The sequence below is a fragment of the Orcinus orca genome, chromosome 1 (genome assembly GCF_937001465.1).
Source record: "Orcinus orca chromosome 1, mOrcOrc1.1, whole genome shotgun sequence".
Classification (NCBI taxonomy): domain Eukaryota; kingdom Metazoa; phylum Chordata; class Mammalia; order Artiodactyla; family Delphinidae; genus Orcinus; species Orcinus orca.
In genome coordinates this window covers 138,478,968-138,494,991 of record NC_064559.1, presented here as the reverse complement: position 1 = coordinate 138,494,991, position 16,024 = coordinate 138,478,968, and the positions used below count along the sequence as shown (strand labels likewise).

Sequence of the window (16,024 nt, the reverse complement as noted above, 5' to 3'; positions counted from 1 at the left end):
CCCAAATGCTTCTAACTGGCAAAGCCCCTACTAAGGGGTGCTACGTGGTCTATCTCCGGGCAAGTACAGAACTTAGTTTAGACTGAAAAATGTCAAATACTACAGATCTTATGAAATAAAGGGGTAAAAATATAGTAAGATTAAGTAAAATTCTGACCCTTCACAGGGGAGACCAGCTTTAAAAGGTGCCTCGCATTTACCTGTAAAAGTTGCTGCTGAGTTTTAATCATTTCTTTACACTGTTGAATTTCTAACTCAAGTTTTTCAGTTTCTTGTTCATGGTCTTGACGTGAGATTACATCTTCATCATTAAAACCTTCTAGGTGTACCTTTGAAACTAACACAAAACCAGTAATTTGACATAAACCTTACAGTCATCATTTTAGTTTATGGTGTTTGGACACATATGTTTAAAAATCAAGGCTCGCAGAACTTTTCCCTTTCTGGAATCTTGTAGGTTTCCTAAAAGGTAGGTATTTCCTTTGCCCTTTAAAAATTCTATAAGCTGTAATAAAATAAAACAAAATGTATATTATTTTAACACTAAAAAATTTTAAAAAGCACAAAGCAGCTCTAAGGAGTTCATGGCAACTATAAATTCATGCTATTTCTGGACTAAATGATATCCTTACTTACAGAGCTCTATTGTCAACATTTAATCTGTAATTCATATTTATTCACGATTATGTCCTAATTAAAAATGTACAACCTATATTCACAGAAAAATTAACATTCATAAACTATGTTCTTCTGACACTTCCTCAAAGATCAGCGCAGTGCTACAAATCTTGCTGTTATTAAATTCAACAAATATGAAGTCCGAAAATACTTGCTATTTACTAATAGACAATGATGACTGAAATCAATAAAATCTCATGTAAAGTAATTCTGATACTATAATTTTGCTGACTGCTCTTTATTTTTGGAGACAATTAGCACTGAGTTTGTCATTTTTGACCATTAGAATAAATTTTCTTTAAATAGCCTTCATTTACTTAGCAGAAATCTTAATTTTCTTGATTTAAAAGCATGCAAATCTTAACAAATATAAAATAAGGATATATTCATCTACATATATCTATTTATACTATCTATAATGACAAGAAGTGGTATCTAAAATAATAGACTGTTAAGTGAAAAATGCAGAGTGTAGGAAATAAACATGTAATATTCAATTTTTGGTTTGTATACACTTAAAATAAATATTTTGCGAGCACACAGAGAAAGGTCTAGAAAGGTATGCACCAAACTATTAGGTGTTACACATAGGGAATAGAGACCTGAATATTCTACTTTATATATTGGGTTGGCCAGAAAGTTCGTTCGGTTTTTAAGTAAAAATAAAAGACATTTTTTCATTTCCACCAAGAACAATATATTTACTAACCGAACGAACTTTCTGGCCAACCCAATACCTAATTGATATTTTGCATCAAATGTCTATTGTTTTGTTTTTTTTAAAGAATTTTCTTTTTTTTTTAATTAGTTATCTATTTTATATATATCAGTGTATACAGTCAATCCCAATCTCCCAATTCATTCCACCACCATTGTCCGCCCCCTGCTTTCCCTGCTTGGTGTCCATATGTTCGTTCTCTACATCTGTATCTCTATGTTTCTGCCTTGCAAACCAGTTCATCTGTACCATTTTTCTAGATTCCACATATGAGTTAATATACAATATTTTTCTCTTTCTGACTTACTTCACTCTGTATGGCAGTCTCTAGGTCCATCCACATGTCTACAAGTGACCCAAGAACTTTACTGAACAAGGTATTCGTTAACCGAACGAACTTTTTGGCCAAACCAACACTTTCTAATTGATACTTTGCAACAAGTGTCTATTATTTTGAAAATAATTTAGAAATGAATTATTAGCAACCTAGGAATAGGCAAGTATCTAGGAATAATAAGCAAAAGGTTCGTATTTATACTATATTATGATTAATATTTTCCCGATTTCCATGATACAGTAAGAGACTCAGTTCACTTTATTCAATTGTCTTCTGCACTCAGAGCAGATGGACATATGATGTCCTTTTTTCAGAGACATTCACTCTGAGAGCAAAGCATTTTTTCTCAGTGAGGTTCAAACCGCATGTCTGGAAGTAGGCAGAGTCTTGCTTTTCAAACCACCAGACTGAGCTAAGGACTTCAGTCTGAGCCCGTAACTTGCCTTTCTAGGTGACTGACTGAAGTCAGCTTACTGAGTGTCACAGCTCAAGCTACCTGTAGTCAGGCAGTACTTACCTTGGTTATCAAGTTTTTCTACATGACTTTTCAAAATTCTCCACTGTTTTCTGATGCTGTTGGTAAGCTGCTCTCTCACAGTTTCACAGGAAAGGTCCCACGTACTCTCTCTACTCAGTTCCCCAGCATCTTCTTCAATATCAGAGATAACCTGCAAGTGGCCAGAGATGAGAGGGAAAGACCAGAATCTTAAAATGGCTTTAGACACTCAGGCAATAGTCATCAGACTGGGTCAGAGACACATATCAAAATCATTTCTGTGCTGTATCTGAAGCATAAATGACCCAGTCCTTAACATAAATATCTTGAGAAAAAGCGATTAATACTGAAGATAGAAATTCCCCAACTCAGGTCTCTTCAAAGCTGAATTTGAAGCCCAACATAGTTAGCGTCAAAAGTCATGGAACTGTGTAAGGAAGAGGAACCTGCCTCATGCTATTAGGTGCTTTCACATGTTAATTAGTCCTCAAATCATGTTACCACGTGGGGAAACTGAAGCTTAGAGAAGCAGACTAACTTTCCTGGTGTCACACAGCTCCAGTCCAACTTGCCTCCAATTTTTGGTTGCTTTGACAAATAAACCTGTGAAATAATCTCCAAAGTAAAAGCAACTGTTAATCCTATTTTTCTCATATAATTTTTTTTTTATAAAACTGGAGATATTTTTCTCTGTACTCTATTTACATGCATTTTCAGATTAAATCACAGGAAAACGTAGCAACCTTTACTGATATGATCAAATAAAGTCAAAAGCAGGATAAAGAACATAGGGAAGCAATACAAAATGTATTCATAATACATTTAGTCATAATAACCTGCATCTACATAAAATGGTCCTAATTTGTTATTAACATCCAGGATAGTAGATACATATACTTAACTAATTTGAACAATATATCTTGCTGGGAGAAAAAAAAAGAAGAGACGATGAAAAGAAAGAAGGGTTGATTAGACTGTTCCCACATGTACTGATAGATGCAGCAGGAGTGAGGGAGTGACTGAGTCTGAAGAACTGTATCAATAGTCTGAGGTCAGCAATGGGTTGGTAGAGGTCTAGGTCTCCCAGGGGGCGTAGGTGGGGAAAAACCCAGGGTGTGGCTCACTGTGACTCTGGTTCTTGCCAATCAACACTCTGGAGCTACCTGACAGTAGTTCTTCCAAGGAGCTACACCTTCTCTGCTATACATTTCAAGGCATACCAGAATACTACAAATTCATTATTAAAATTAACTGCTGCACATTAATAATTGCCAGATTGAGTGAAACTCGAAAACCACAAAAAAATTAAAAATGCATTTAACGTGAATTCTGGGTATATATTTTGGCTACAATTAAGCAAAATAATAAATGAAAATTTGGATGCTACCTAGGCATTCCAAGGTTATGTCTTACCCTTCTTGCTATAATGGGCCCAAATCTTTCCTTACAAGTAAGGAATGGGTGAATTACTTAAATTTTAAGAGATAATGTACCTAGAAAAAAAGGATCTTTTAAAAAACAGAAAATACACTTAAGATATTATTGTTTCTCCAAACTTCAACACTTGAGTTATGAGAAATTATACAGGATACTATCATCTGAAAAAGATCTCCTTGATTTACTACCTACTTTTGCTGACTAAAAGCTGGTAATGAGACATTAGTAAAGGTTGGGTCCAAAACTGAAGAAACCACAGGAGTTACAGAAACTATGCTAACCCTGGCAAGGTATTAGTGAGTGTTAAGAACTGACGCAAAGCGATAGACTTTGAGAGAAAAGATTAGTTAACTGAATATAAGATATGTCAAGCAGACCCCAAATTGGAGAGTCTAAAAAGAACATTCAGGTTCTTTTCTTAAAGAAGAAAAAAACAGGAGATGAGCTTATCAGTTGGACTGATTTGTGAAACCACAAAATAATCCTCAAATATAGGTTAATAAAACATGTTTGGTGACTTACTGGTAATTACTACTCTTCATTAACATTGTTATTTTCAGGTTTTAGTTACTAATGTGAACTTGCTTGAGTCCAGAATTAAAATTTATATGTAAAGAACTAAGTTTAAAAAGATTTTCACCATTACGTGACTTTTTTTTCTGACCTCTACATGTTATGCCCTCATCAAATGATTTCCCCAGGCTTTCCACCTCAAAAAACACCTACTAAGGGCCAATTCAAATGTGACTTCCCCTGTGATGCCTTTCTTGATTGCCATAATTGTTTTATTTTACACACTGTACCACCCTATTATAGCTGTTAATGTGTATAATAATTACTTCTCTATATGCCTGTCTCTCTCAAAAAAGGTTCCTGTGGGATGCAATGGTCTGAATGTTTGTGTTCTCTCAAAATTCTTATGTTGAAATCCTAACCTCCAATGTGATGGCATTCGGAGGTGGGTGATCTTAGGGAAGTGATTAGGTCATGAGGGTGAAGCCCTCATAAATGGGGCCCCAGTGAGCTCTCTCACCTTTTCCCACCATGTGAGGATGAAAGAAGTCAGCAATCCAACCATGAAAAGGACCCTCACAGACACCAACCCTGCTGGCATCCTGATTGCCTCCAGAATTGCAAGAAATAAATTTTTGTTTGTTTATAAGCCAACCAGTCTATGGTACTTTGCTTTAGCAGCCTGAACTAAGGCAAAGGAAACAGTCAAAATCTTCTCAGCTTTTTCTCTCCAGGGACTAGAACACATAACGAACATTCAATAAATTTATGGACTAAGTGATTCTTTGGTTCCCAAAGTTAATAAAAGTTTCACTCTCTGAAAAGTAGAGCCTGCTAAAGTTACACAACATTTAAGCTACTTAAAGGATATTTGGCACAGTGGTTAAAAGCATGAGCTCTGGAGTGAGACAGACTTGGATTCAAATCCTAGTTCTGTCATGCGTGATACTGAGATAGCTTTTGTGCCTCAATTTCCTCACCTATAAAATAGGGATAATCATAGTACCCAAAGCATCAATTATTTTAAGACTAAAATGAGACAATGCTTATAAAGTGCTTTTCATGGTGCTTGGCACAGATTAAGTCCCCAGAAAATCACCTCCATCATTTCCTAGGGCATGTCTGGAAACTTACAGGGACATTTTTTTGGTTGTCAGAGTGACTGGGGGTAGCAGAGCAGTGAGTGTCCTGCGCAAAATATCAACAGCGTCCCCATTGAGAATCCCTATCTACTGTTTTAATTGTTCTAATCAGCGATCTGAAGACTGTATTAGAGAGGAAAGAGCCACTTACAGTTCCTGTACTATCATCTGCTCTTTCTCTAGGTTTCTGCTTTTGGGGAGAAAGAAGAGAAATCATTTCCTTTTTCATTTGCTGAAGAACCTTCTTAAGTTCAGCATTTTCCATTAGGATTTGTTTCTGACGATATTCATAATCATTCAAGAGAATTTTATACATTTCATCTTCGTTCCTGAGAAAGAAACTGTCAGTATGAAAATGCAGTATAGAAAGGGAAGTCTGATTAAATGTGTCAGTTTCATTCGTGCCTTACCTGGCTTCAGTTTTACCCGTCCTCCAGGAGCCTCTTTTTCCATCAGCTCTCCCCACGTAATTTAAAACTTCCATAGCTACAAACATGAACACACAGAACAAAACCAATTCTTACCATACAAGTTTAAGTGTTTAAAACCCCAATGGTCTACATGCGTTAGGGACATAAGTCAACTGGTATACAAATTAGGATTTAGGCTCAAACAGCCCAGATTTTTAAGTTCCAGTTCCATCACTCATAAGCCTGAGATCTTGGCAAGTTACTTAACTGCTAAGCCTGTTTCTTCATCAATTGGGTGGGAATAATGAAAGTATCTATCAAAGAGTTGTGAAGAGTGAAAGAAATGTTAAAGTACTTAACACAGTAAGCACTTAATAAGTGTTCATTTAATTATCATTATTAATTTTATCATCAGGGTTAGTAAACTATGGCCTGTGGGCAGCTGCCTGATTTTGTAAATAAAGTTTTATTAGAACATAGCCACACCATTTGTTCATCTCTTTTCTATAGCTACTTTTGCACTACAGTGGCAGAGTGACAAAAGACCACAGAACCCACAAACCTCAAAATATTTACAATTTGGATCACTACAGAAAAAGTTTGCCATGCCCTGTATCATGACCACCTGATGATCATCCTCATCATCAAAGGAGACAAGGCTCCTGACAGTATTAATGTCTCTTCTGCCCCAGGTAGAGATGAAAGCAGTTGGCATAAGAAGGAAAAAAGATGAGAATAAGTTATTAAAATTTTAGAGCTGATAAAAATCATTACAGAACTGTCACTTCCAGTTGGGTCTGGACCAGGAAAAGAGCCAGACGACCATAATATAAGGGCTCTGCTATAGGGTTAAGTATTTAATAAACTTCTCTAACTGTTACATTTTATACTTCTAGCATTTCATCCTGCTCTTTAATTTTGCTATTCCCTTTATGAATGAACACAAGGTTAACCAATCTTAAAAACCAATAAAGTGTCCAAGTTTAAGATTTATAATCTCAGAATACTTAGATTTCTAACCTTGTCTTAACTGCTACTTATCACACTTAAATTTTTCAATAATTTTAAAATAAAATGTTCAACAAACTGCAACAGCGCTGCTGTACAGAATGACAGTGACACAGTGAACACTGAACTGCTTGCTGGTAACAGGCTTAGCCCACCATGTGACAGCTTGAAACATCTGCTCATCAGCTGTTGTATGCAAGTCCAAGTTCAGAATAATGTATAATGTAGGTTAGATGACAGCCTGTAGCCCACTTGGAAACCACTCTTCAATAAATCAATGCACATATTTCCTGTTCCCTGAATCTTGGCAGGCCAGCAACACTTTATCTGTGTAGCTCTACTTTTGTGTGTGTGTAGTTCTATTTTTTTTATTGAATTACAGTTAATTTACAGTGTTGTGCTAGTTTCTACTGTACAGCTAAATGACTCAGTTATTACACATATATACATTCTTTATTTATATTCTTTCCCACTATGGTTTATCCCAGGAGATTGGATATAGTTCCCTTTGCCATACAGTAGGACCTTGTTGTTTATCCATTCTAAATGTAATAGTTTGCATCTATTAACCCCAAACTCCCAGTCCACCCCTCCTCCTTCCTCCCCTCCCCGATGGCAACCGTAAGTCTGTTCTCTATGTCTGTGAGTCTGTTTCTGTTTTGTAGATAGGTTCATTTGTGCCATATTTTAGATTCCACATATAAGTGATATCATATGGTATTTGTCTTTCTCCTTCTGACTTACTTCACTTAGTATGATAATCTCTAGTTGCATTCACGTTGCTGCAAACGGCATTATTTCATTCTTTTCTATGGCTGAATAGTGTAGTTCTACTTTTTAATCTACACTATTTACTTGGAATTATGCACAAACTTGAATGAAATAAGTTGTAAATTAAGTTTCAAAAGAATAATAGAAAAAAAGTATACTTTAACAAACAAAACTTTCCCAGTCGGCTGTACTTCAAAAATGCACAGCTAGGGCTTCCCTGGTGGCGCAGTGGTTGAGAGTCCGCCTGCCGATGCAGGGGACACGGGTTCATGACCCGGTCCAGGAAGATCCCACATGCCGCAGAGCAGCTGGGCCCGTGAGCCATGGCCGCTGAGCCTGCGCGTCCGGAGCCTGTGCTCCGCAATGGGAGAGGCCCACAACAGTGAGAGGCCCGCGCACCGCAAAAAAAAAAAAAAAAAAAAAATGCACTGCTAAACTAATTTAAAAGAACTCAAACTGACATGAATGATTTGGCCTGATAAACCATTTTATGAAGTTAACTCAAAAATCACACTTTTGGTACTCAGAAACTGATCCTGATTTTTAATATAATCAGTTCTTTGCTATGAAAGGTTAGAGTGTCCTCTGGCTTAGCTTTTCTCTGTGGATTAATCCTACATCTGTCATGTTAACAAATATATATGCAATTCTTATATGCAACTAATGGAGCAAAGCAAAATTACTATTTTTCAACTAACCAGTTGTCTCAATTTCTAGTTTACATGGATATATACCATCTAAAATCAATTGTATAAAGCATGAAAAGGACACTTCATGAATTATTGAGCTCAATCCCTCTACATTTATTTCTTAGTGTAATACTAGCTTATTTGTTCCCTTTGCTTTATCTTAGCCAGCTGCTCCTTACCTATTTTTTTATCCTTCTTGTTCATAACAAGTTGATGTAGACGTTCCTTTAGTTTATTATATTCACGCTCTTTTCTCTTCATATCATGATTATATTGAGTAGCTCGACTTGCAATAATGTTTTGTAATTTCTGCACCTAAAAAAAGCATTTTCTATTAAGTGAGTCCCTTTAGGACTAGTAAACCCAGTTAAAATTTACAAATTCAGTAGAGAAAAGAAGTCCTAGAATTCAGCTCCTCATATAATAGTTTAAGAATTCTAGGATTATTCCTCCTTCTCTCTAACCACTGGAAATCACTCTTTAAAATATCATTAAATGAAGCACATAAAGTTTTTATGTTTTAACTATGAAATTTCCAGAGCTGCTAACTCTCTAAATTATCGTCTACACCTTTCACGCTACATACAGATTCTGATCATTTAGAAACCACAAACTCTTATGGAAGTATTAATGTGATTAAAGCTTCATTTGAAGCAAGCAGATTTCATCTGATCATTTGTAATGACTTCCTTTTACTAATGACTTGAATCACTTTATCCTTTACCAATCTGTGACAAGGCCAATTAGTCATGACACTTGGCAGTAGATAAACAGGTTCATTTTTCTCTGATCAAAAACAGTTCTCAAATTAGAGTGAGACAAACAGCAGAGAGAATCCAGTTCAGACATTTGCTGAGTACATATTATATGCCAAGCACTACTGGTCAATGTTTATATCTACTAAGACTTCTCATGCAGCCCTGGAAAGGAAGTAAGTTCTATACCGACATTGTTTATCTCTGCTAGAGATGATCATGTTCAACTTAATCCTCACTGAGGAAGAACTATAGTCAAAACATTTCAAGTATAATACACAGATTAAGTCAAAATTTTCTGTGAAATAACTCAAGGAAAAGTATAAGTAACCTTGTGGTTTAGTTAAGATACTTCTTATCCACTTACTAAATATACTACTAAATAATCAAATATGGTAAAACAAATCTGTCTAAATCACTACAAGGTCCTTAAAGAAATACGCTCCCTTAAAAGTCGTTAATTATAGTGAGCAACATATACAACACTGAAAATGTTATGGTTTTATAGTTATCACGTGGTCAGAAGTCAAACTGCAGAGCAATAAAAACATAATGATTTCTTCTTACATAAATTGAAAGATAATTTCAAATGCATTAACTCTATAGGTCCAAATACTAAGTAATCAATAAAGCAAAAATGAGATTAGAATTATGATGTCTTCAGCCTAAAAATGAGATTTTTAAACTGAATTGCTTTTTTTAAACAGTAACTTGAGTGTCCATTTAGTCAAGTAATTGCCTGACTGGTTGAACAATGTTGACATTTAAGACACTGCAAGAAGAGGCATTCCAGATGTAAGTAAAGGTATAGCAGAGAATAAAAGATCTGCATTTAAAGCGCCCTTGTGTCTGACAAAAAGTTAACAGTGCTTGTGAGTCCACGACAGATGGTATAGGACACTGGGATGTCACGAGCTCTGGACTAACCTACTAGGGCAAATGGATGCACTTGGGGGAGAGGTTGGTGGGGAGGGCTCCTGGCCTCTCAGTTAAATGTGATACGACACTATACACACAGTTCCTCCAGGCCAATGTGACACAGGGTGAACAAATGGTTCTTTCTTGTTTTAAAGTCGTGACCATTATGGTCACCTCAAATTCCAAAAGAAAAAAAAAAAAATTCACTTAAACTTTATCTGCAATAACTGACAACTCACCTCATCTTTCTCATTTTTCAGTAGCTGATGCAAATTCCTGTTCTTGCATTGTAACTGTCTGTCTCTTTCCTGAAGACCAATCATTTCTCTCCTGGAGGTTTCCAGCTGCTCCTAAAACATTCATATGCAATTTTGACTAAAATTAACATAGGATTCAGAGCAACTGAATCCTTAAAAGATTAGTAAAAACAAGTTACATAAACTAGGGTTTGTTACCTAAAATTGAAGTTTAGCACCACACAAAATGTTTATTTAAAACATTTACTATAAAGCTTGATACTATAGTGTTACAAAATTTACCTAAATTTGAATATCAAATTTTATTTAATTTAAATACCGATTTTTAATGTATATACAGAAGACCTTCAAAGCGGATCCCTTGAAAGACTCTTTACCTATTCCAGTGATGTTGCCACTGAACATTTTCATAATTTCTGTTTTAATACTTTTTAACACTTCTACGGCACACTCTGAGAAAGAGCCAAAAATGATTTGGAGCTAAGTATGAAGAAGACAGGTGACCAAGCAAAGTAGAACACTTCAGGTCAAAAAGGGTGGGACTACGGCATGACGCCAGTTCTGCCTTGCAAGCGGTAAACTCAAGATTTTTCCTAGAGGGCACAGATGCTCTCAAGAATATTCTTGAAATTTGATGTAATCAAATCGATGCAATCTCTCACAATAAGACTATTTTAAGTTAAGCATCTACTTTATTAAGCAAGACTGGATAGGGTGGGAGAATCCTTATTTTATTTTCCTCAGATATTAAGTACTTCCTAATCTAACTTTCTACAGTTTCAGCAAGACACTAAACAGTTCATAAAATCATCGCCTTCGATATAGATAGTATTAGGAAGCAGCACAACTGATTTGTACAAATTACATTCAGTTTTACTTTCCAGTTTAAAAAAATCCTAAAACTTAAAAAAAAAAAAACCCTAAAATGTGTTTGCTAAAAAAATCCAATGAAAATTTATAGTTTCAAACTACATAACAATGGCATTGAAATACAGATTGAGATGTAATTTCTACCTTAAGTTTTGCATAGCAGTTCTGCAGATGGTCCATATCGCTTCCCAGTTTCAGATTCTGTGTTTCCACATTTTCCTGAGCTAGAAGGTTCTTCCGCTGAAGTACAAGTAGCTCATTCATACAATTTAAAACAGCAACTATATTTAATTCTCTCTTTGTCTCTTTACCTTTGGATTCTTCATATAATGAAGGAAAACCGAAAGTAGTCAATTCCTAGTAGGAGAAAATGTTTTCCTAAAAGTTGGTTACCGGACAACTTAATAAATAAACAAAAGACAGAAATCTTTTCTGAGAAAGAAAACTATCCTGAGAATAGTTAAGAAAGTAGCACCTATGCCAAAGGACAAAGAATTAAGAGAACTGCGCTCTTTTAGCCTCTGCTCTACGATCGCCTGTGATCTGGAGAAGGCACTTAGGTTTCTGCATCAGTAAAATAAGGGTAAGACTCCCCGTGGAGGAGCCCCTGGGGTGATGGGGGATCCAACCTGATCCAGACAGACAAAAAAGTTTTCCTCGTGTATCTAGACTAGATGGTCACCAAGGTTCTCTGCAAATCTAATATAAGTCCCGGGCCAATATGTAACATACTTGTGCTTGACAAGTTTTTCTCATACCTTTGGTATGTTCTATTATATAACATGATTTATGTTATTTATTGCTTCTTACAAAAACAAAACATGTTACCTGATCAAGATATGAAATACTTTGTTCAATATTCTCTTCTGTGCAGAAGGCACTAAAAAAACTGTGCACATTTTTTGATAAAGGTATTGAAGAGCATAGCACTTGCTGTGAGTATAAACTTGATGGAGACATCTTTGTTTCTGAGGTATATTGAGAGATATATTTGCTTTCTGAAAGAATCAGTAAAAGGCATTTATGTAAATAATTTGTAAAAATGCATGCAAAGCTAACAACATAATCTCCATTACCAAAGATTTTGAATTATAGAAATATTTTTAAGTTTTTTCAAATTAGGACAAAGCTGGTTTTTGTATGAAAACTATATAATTTTTTCCAAAAAGATACAACTAATAAAGTGGTGCTCCTAGAAAAGGCATGTTAAGCTACAATATACTATCTTAATTTACAATACTTTAGATTTATAAAACTGATAGATAAAACCCACTTGTCTATGCACTCAAAGTTTATGTGACTAAAGGAATAAATCAGAGAAATGTACTAGAGTAGCCAATGTATTTCAAATGCAGAAAAGTCTCCTCCTCAAGTAATCAACTAGTCAGCCAAAGCACTTAACCCCACTGATTAGGCACAATACTTAGCTCTCCGTGATAATTTTACTGAAGATGAAAATTATATATTTTACAACTATTTATGTCTCTCTCTAGTTACATCTTCAATATTTTTGGTAATTACAGTGTCATTGAAAATTAACCTTTATAATTACTGCTTTTGCTTACAACTATTCTAAACTCAGTTACCTGAAGACAGACCTGGATCTGTAACAGTCATCCAATCTCCCATAGCAATCGCCAGAGCCAGGATACCTGAGGAACCAGTTCAGCAGTGAAACATTCAGCCCAGCTGCTGTCACTCTTCTATGTAGGCATCTCCTTAGGAAACAAATCACAGAATAACAGCATCTAATTAAAAATATGAAAGCAAATATAAAGCCAATATGTAAGAATTAGTTGTATGTGCTTCAAAACAGACGGATTCTGCATTATTTACTCTCCTGTACTCTCATACAGAACATGGTAGAGCTTAATAATCATAATTGTGTGTGTGTGTGTGCAAGAATCAAGGTAAATGGCTTCTCGAGTTACACTAAGGTATTCGCATTACTTCCTACACAAAGTCCACGGTACATGATCTGACTCACAATATAAGGTACAGAATTGTACTAACTAATAAATATTTCCAAACTATACCCGTTAAAGTACAATTCCTACTTATGTAGATGAAAAGATGAAAAATTTCTTGGCCAGCATTCCCATTTTTTGTTGTCTTTACTAACTATACTAACAAAACTTTCAATTACAATCCTAGTATTGGCACAGACGTAGTGAGATGAATACTCCTGTACACTGCTCTCCAGAAAAATTAGATCAATTTATACTACTACCAAGCAATCTGGCAATATGTATCAAAAATCTTAATAATGAAAATATATTTTGATCCAGGAATTCCTCTTTTAAAATTTTATCCTAATAAAATAACAATCTTCACAAAGATTCACCTACATATTGTTCTTTACAATACCAAAAAAAAAAAAAACCAGAAATAACATATATGTTCCACAGTAGGAGACTGGTTACATAAATAATACATTTATACGCTCGAATACCGTGTAACCTTTACACACAGCCATGTAGAATTAGGGTGGCTAACATACACAAAAGTTAAGAAATGCATATGAACAAAGTAGACTAAGAAACACATAACCGTTTTAGTCTATCATTGATGCCTCTACTTTTTTTTTTTTTCCGGTACGCGGGCCGCCCACCGCTGTGGCCTCTCCGGCTGCGGAGCAAGGCCCCGGACGCGCAGGCTCAGCGGCCATGGCTCACGGGCCCAGCCGCTCCGCGGCATGTGGGATCTTCCCGGACCGGGGCACGAACCCGTGTCCCCTGCATCGGCAGGCGGACTCTCAACCACTGCGCCGCCAGGGAAGCCCGATGCCTCTACTTTTTTACAGAGATAATGGAAGTAGTAACTATTTCTCCACCATAAAAAAAATTCAAATGAAATTATAAACAGCAACTGGAAATTGATTTCAAGGTCCGGGATAGGAAGAGGAGAGGTGAAGACTGCAGGCAAACTGGAGAACACATGTCAACACTTCGGACAGCTGCTTCCCAGCCACAATAAATTGTGGCCAAAAAAGAAAGCAATTCCCGTGCTGATACATCTTTCCATTTTTTAAGAAATGTTGAAATTCTGGATTTCTACGTGAAATCTCCCAATTTTTAAATATCAGACGCTAATTAAAAAGAGTACGCAAGTTATCCAGTGGAAGGGGGGACAGCTGTAAGGGGGAGATCAGCGCACCACCTACGCTTGGATCTGAGAGGTGGCTACTTAGGCACACACAACAGGACGATTCATGAAGCTGTACACTTAAGGCCTGCGCACTTGACTGAATGGCAGTTATACCTCAAACACCACTACTGTTTAATAAGCCAAATAAAATGTGTCTTTAGGCCAGATCTGGACTGTAGATCAAGAGTTTACCACCTCTCTTCTGAATAGTTAAGACTGTGGGGAAATATTCACAATATCATGTTAAAGTGACATGAAATTTTTCATTCATTCAATAAAATTTTAATTGTGCTGCTATGTGCCAGGCACGCTTTTCTAGGCATAGGAGAAGCCCTGCTCTCAGGAAGTCCACATTCAGGTAGGGAAGAAACAGGTAAGAAGTAAGCAATAAGTTACAGTAACATCACACTCAGAGTGATGACAAAAAAGAAAATACAACACAGTAACGAGAGTATTAGGGTGGGGGGGGTATCTAGATCCGTCAAGGAAGGCTGCGTAGAGATGCTGATATTTGAACTGAGAACTAAATGATACGGAATCAACTACAAGACGGTCAATGACCAGAGGAGTCCAGGTGGAGGAAACAGCATGTATAAAAACCCAAGATGGAAAGAACTTGGTACATATTAAAAATATACAAGTGGCCAGGATGCCTGAAGCACAGTAAGCAAGAATAGATGTATAAAGCTGGATTTTCTCTAAATTGCAATGAAAAGCTCTTAAAGCAGTTTAGGCAGGAAAGCAACGTGATCTCTTTTTAGGCTTTAAAAAAGATCATTACGGCCACTCTATCTACCCTGTGAGATTATAGGTGGGCAATAGTGGGCGCTGACGAAATCAGGCGACTGCAACTTTTTGTTCGGGCAAGAAGACCAGTGTTGCACTACGTCTCCGACAGTGGAAGCAGAGACACATAGATAAATTAGGGATGTGTCCTGGAGATAGAACCTTCAGGACTTGCAGATGGATTGAAACAAGGACAAAAGAGAGATGACAAATAATTCCTAGACTACATAGCAACATAAAATATATACTCGTGCAAATGATTGTATGTGTCATATAATACATTATGATGTCACACACACATACACACAGAAGGTTATCTAGTTTGGCACTGATCTTTTGCTATTTTGCTACTCATGTGCCTTGAGAAGAGCACCTTGAACTCTTTGGCACTTCCCAGTGACCTTAAATGGGTACCTTCAGCAACAGGAAGAGCAGGATGAAGGTTGAATCTGCATCCAGAAAGACAAATGATCTTACTTTTGGTTTTCAGAGATATTAGCTATAAGCAAAACAGGACCCAAGGGACAATAAATCCAACTATTCTAACCCGGCTCTGCTTTGGGTAAGTTACTTAACCTCTCCAAGCCCTCGCTTCCTCACTGGTAAATTGCCATTATCCCCTAAAGATTAAGCGAGATAATGCACATAAAGTATTTAGCACACTGCCTGGCATATGGGACACACGTAATTAATATCAGTTGTTATCATCATCACTTAGACACAGATCTGACGGTTTGGTATAAATGACAGGATTCTAAAACCTGTAACAAAATGCATTGTTGCTCTTAATAAGGATTGAACATAAATCCTTAGAAGACCTGAGACAGACATCACTAGAAAATACAACAGTGTGCCTAAGTGCCTTTTCTCCTCATACAGAAAGATTATTAAACACAGTATGTGTCTACGACATATCCATACTTTAAAACTGTAATTTAAGTCAGTTACTCTCAGTCTGTGAATTTAGTTCTCCAGCGTCTCCAGGTTTCACCAGTAAGTTGTTCCCTGTCCTGTAAAAAACAAAAACAAAAAAACCTTGCAAAATATTCAGGTCTAGTTAAATGCTCAAAGTGAAAACCAAAACTCCATTCT

The 16,024-nt window shown here is 36.3% G+C and overlaps 1 protein-coding gene across 22 annotated transcripts in view; it reads right to left on the bottom strand.

Annotated features, from left to right (window-relative positions):
• Positions 1 to 16,024, bottom strand: part of SSX2IP (SSX family member 2 interacting protein) — a 42,994-nt gene that overhangs the window by 12,647 nt on the left and 14,323 nt on the right. For 8 of the 22 annotated variants that reach the window (XM_033431743.2, XM_033431772.2, XM_033431768.2 and 5 more), the window contains exons 2-10: positions 12,586 to 12,717; positions 11,828 to 11,997; positions 11,144 to 11,356; positions 10,112 to 10,222; positions 8,379 to 8,514; positions 5,732 to 5,807; positions 5,473 to 5,662; positions 2,251 to 2,401; positions 201 to 337 (exon numbers count right to left, since the gene is read on the bottom strand). In XM_033431743.2, the coding sequence (XP_033287634.1) occupies positions 201 to 337; positions 2,251 to 2,401; positions 5,473 to 5,662; positions 5,732 to 5,807; positions 8,379 to 8,514; positions 10,112 to 10,222; positions 11,144 to 11,356; positions 11,828 to 11,997; positions 12,586 to 12,628 (1,227 nt within the window). In that variant the 5' untranslated portion in view covers positions 12,629 to 12,717. Of the gene's footprint in view, positions 1 to 200; positions 338 to 2,250; positions 2,402 to 5,472; positions 5,663 to 5,731; positions 5,808 to 8,378; positions 8,515 to 10,111; positions 10,223 to 11,143; positions 11,357 to 11,827; positions 11,998 to 12,585; positions 12,718 to 15,853; positions 15,943 to 16,024 lie in introns of those variants that run through there. The other 14 variants (XM_033431781.2, XM_004262963.3, XM_033431789.2 and 11 more) reach the window with 8 other exon arrangements.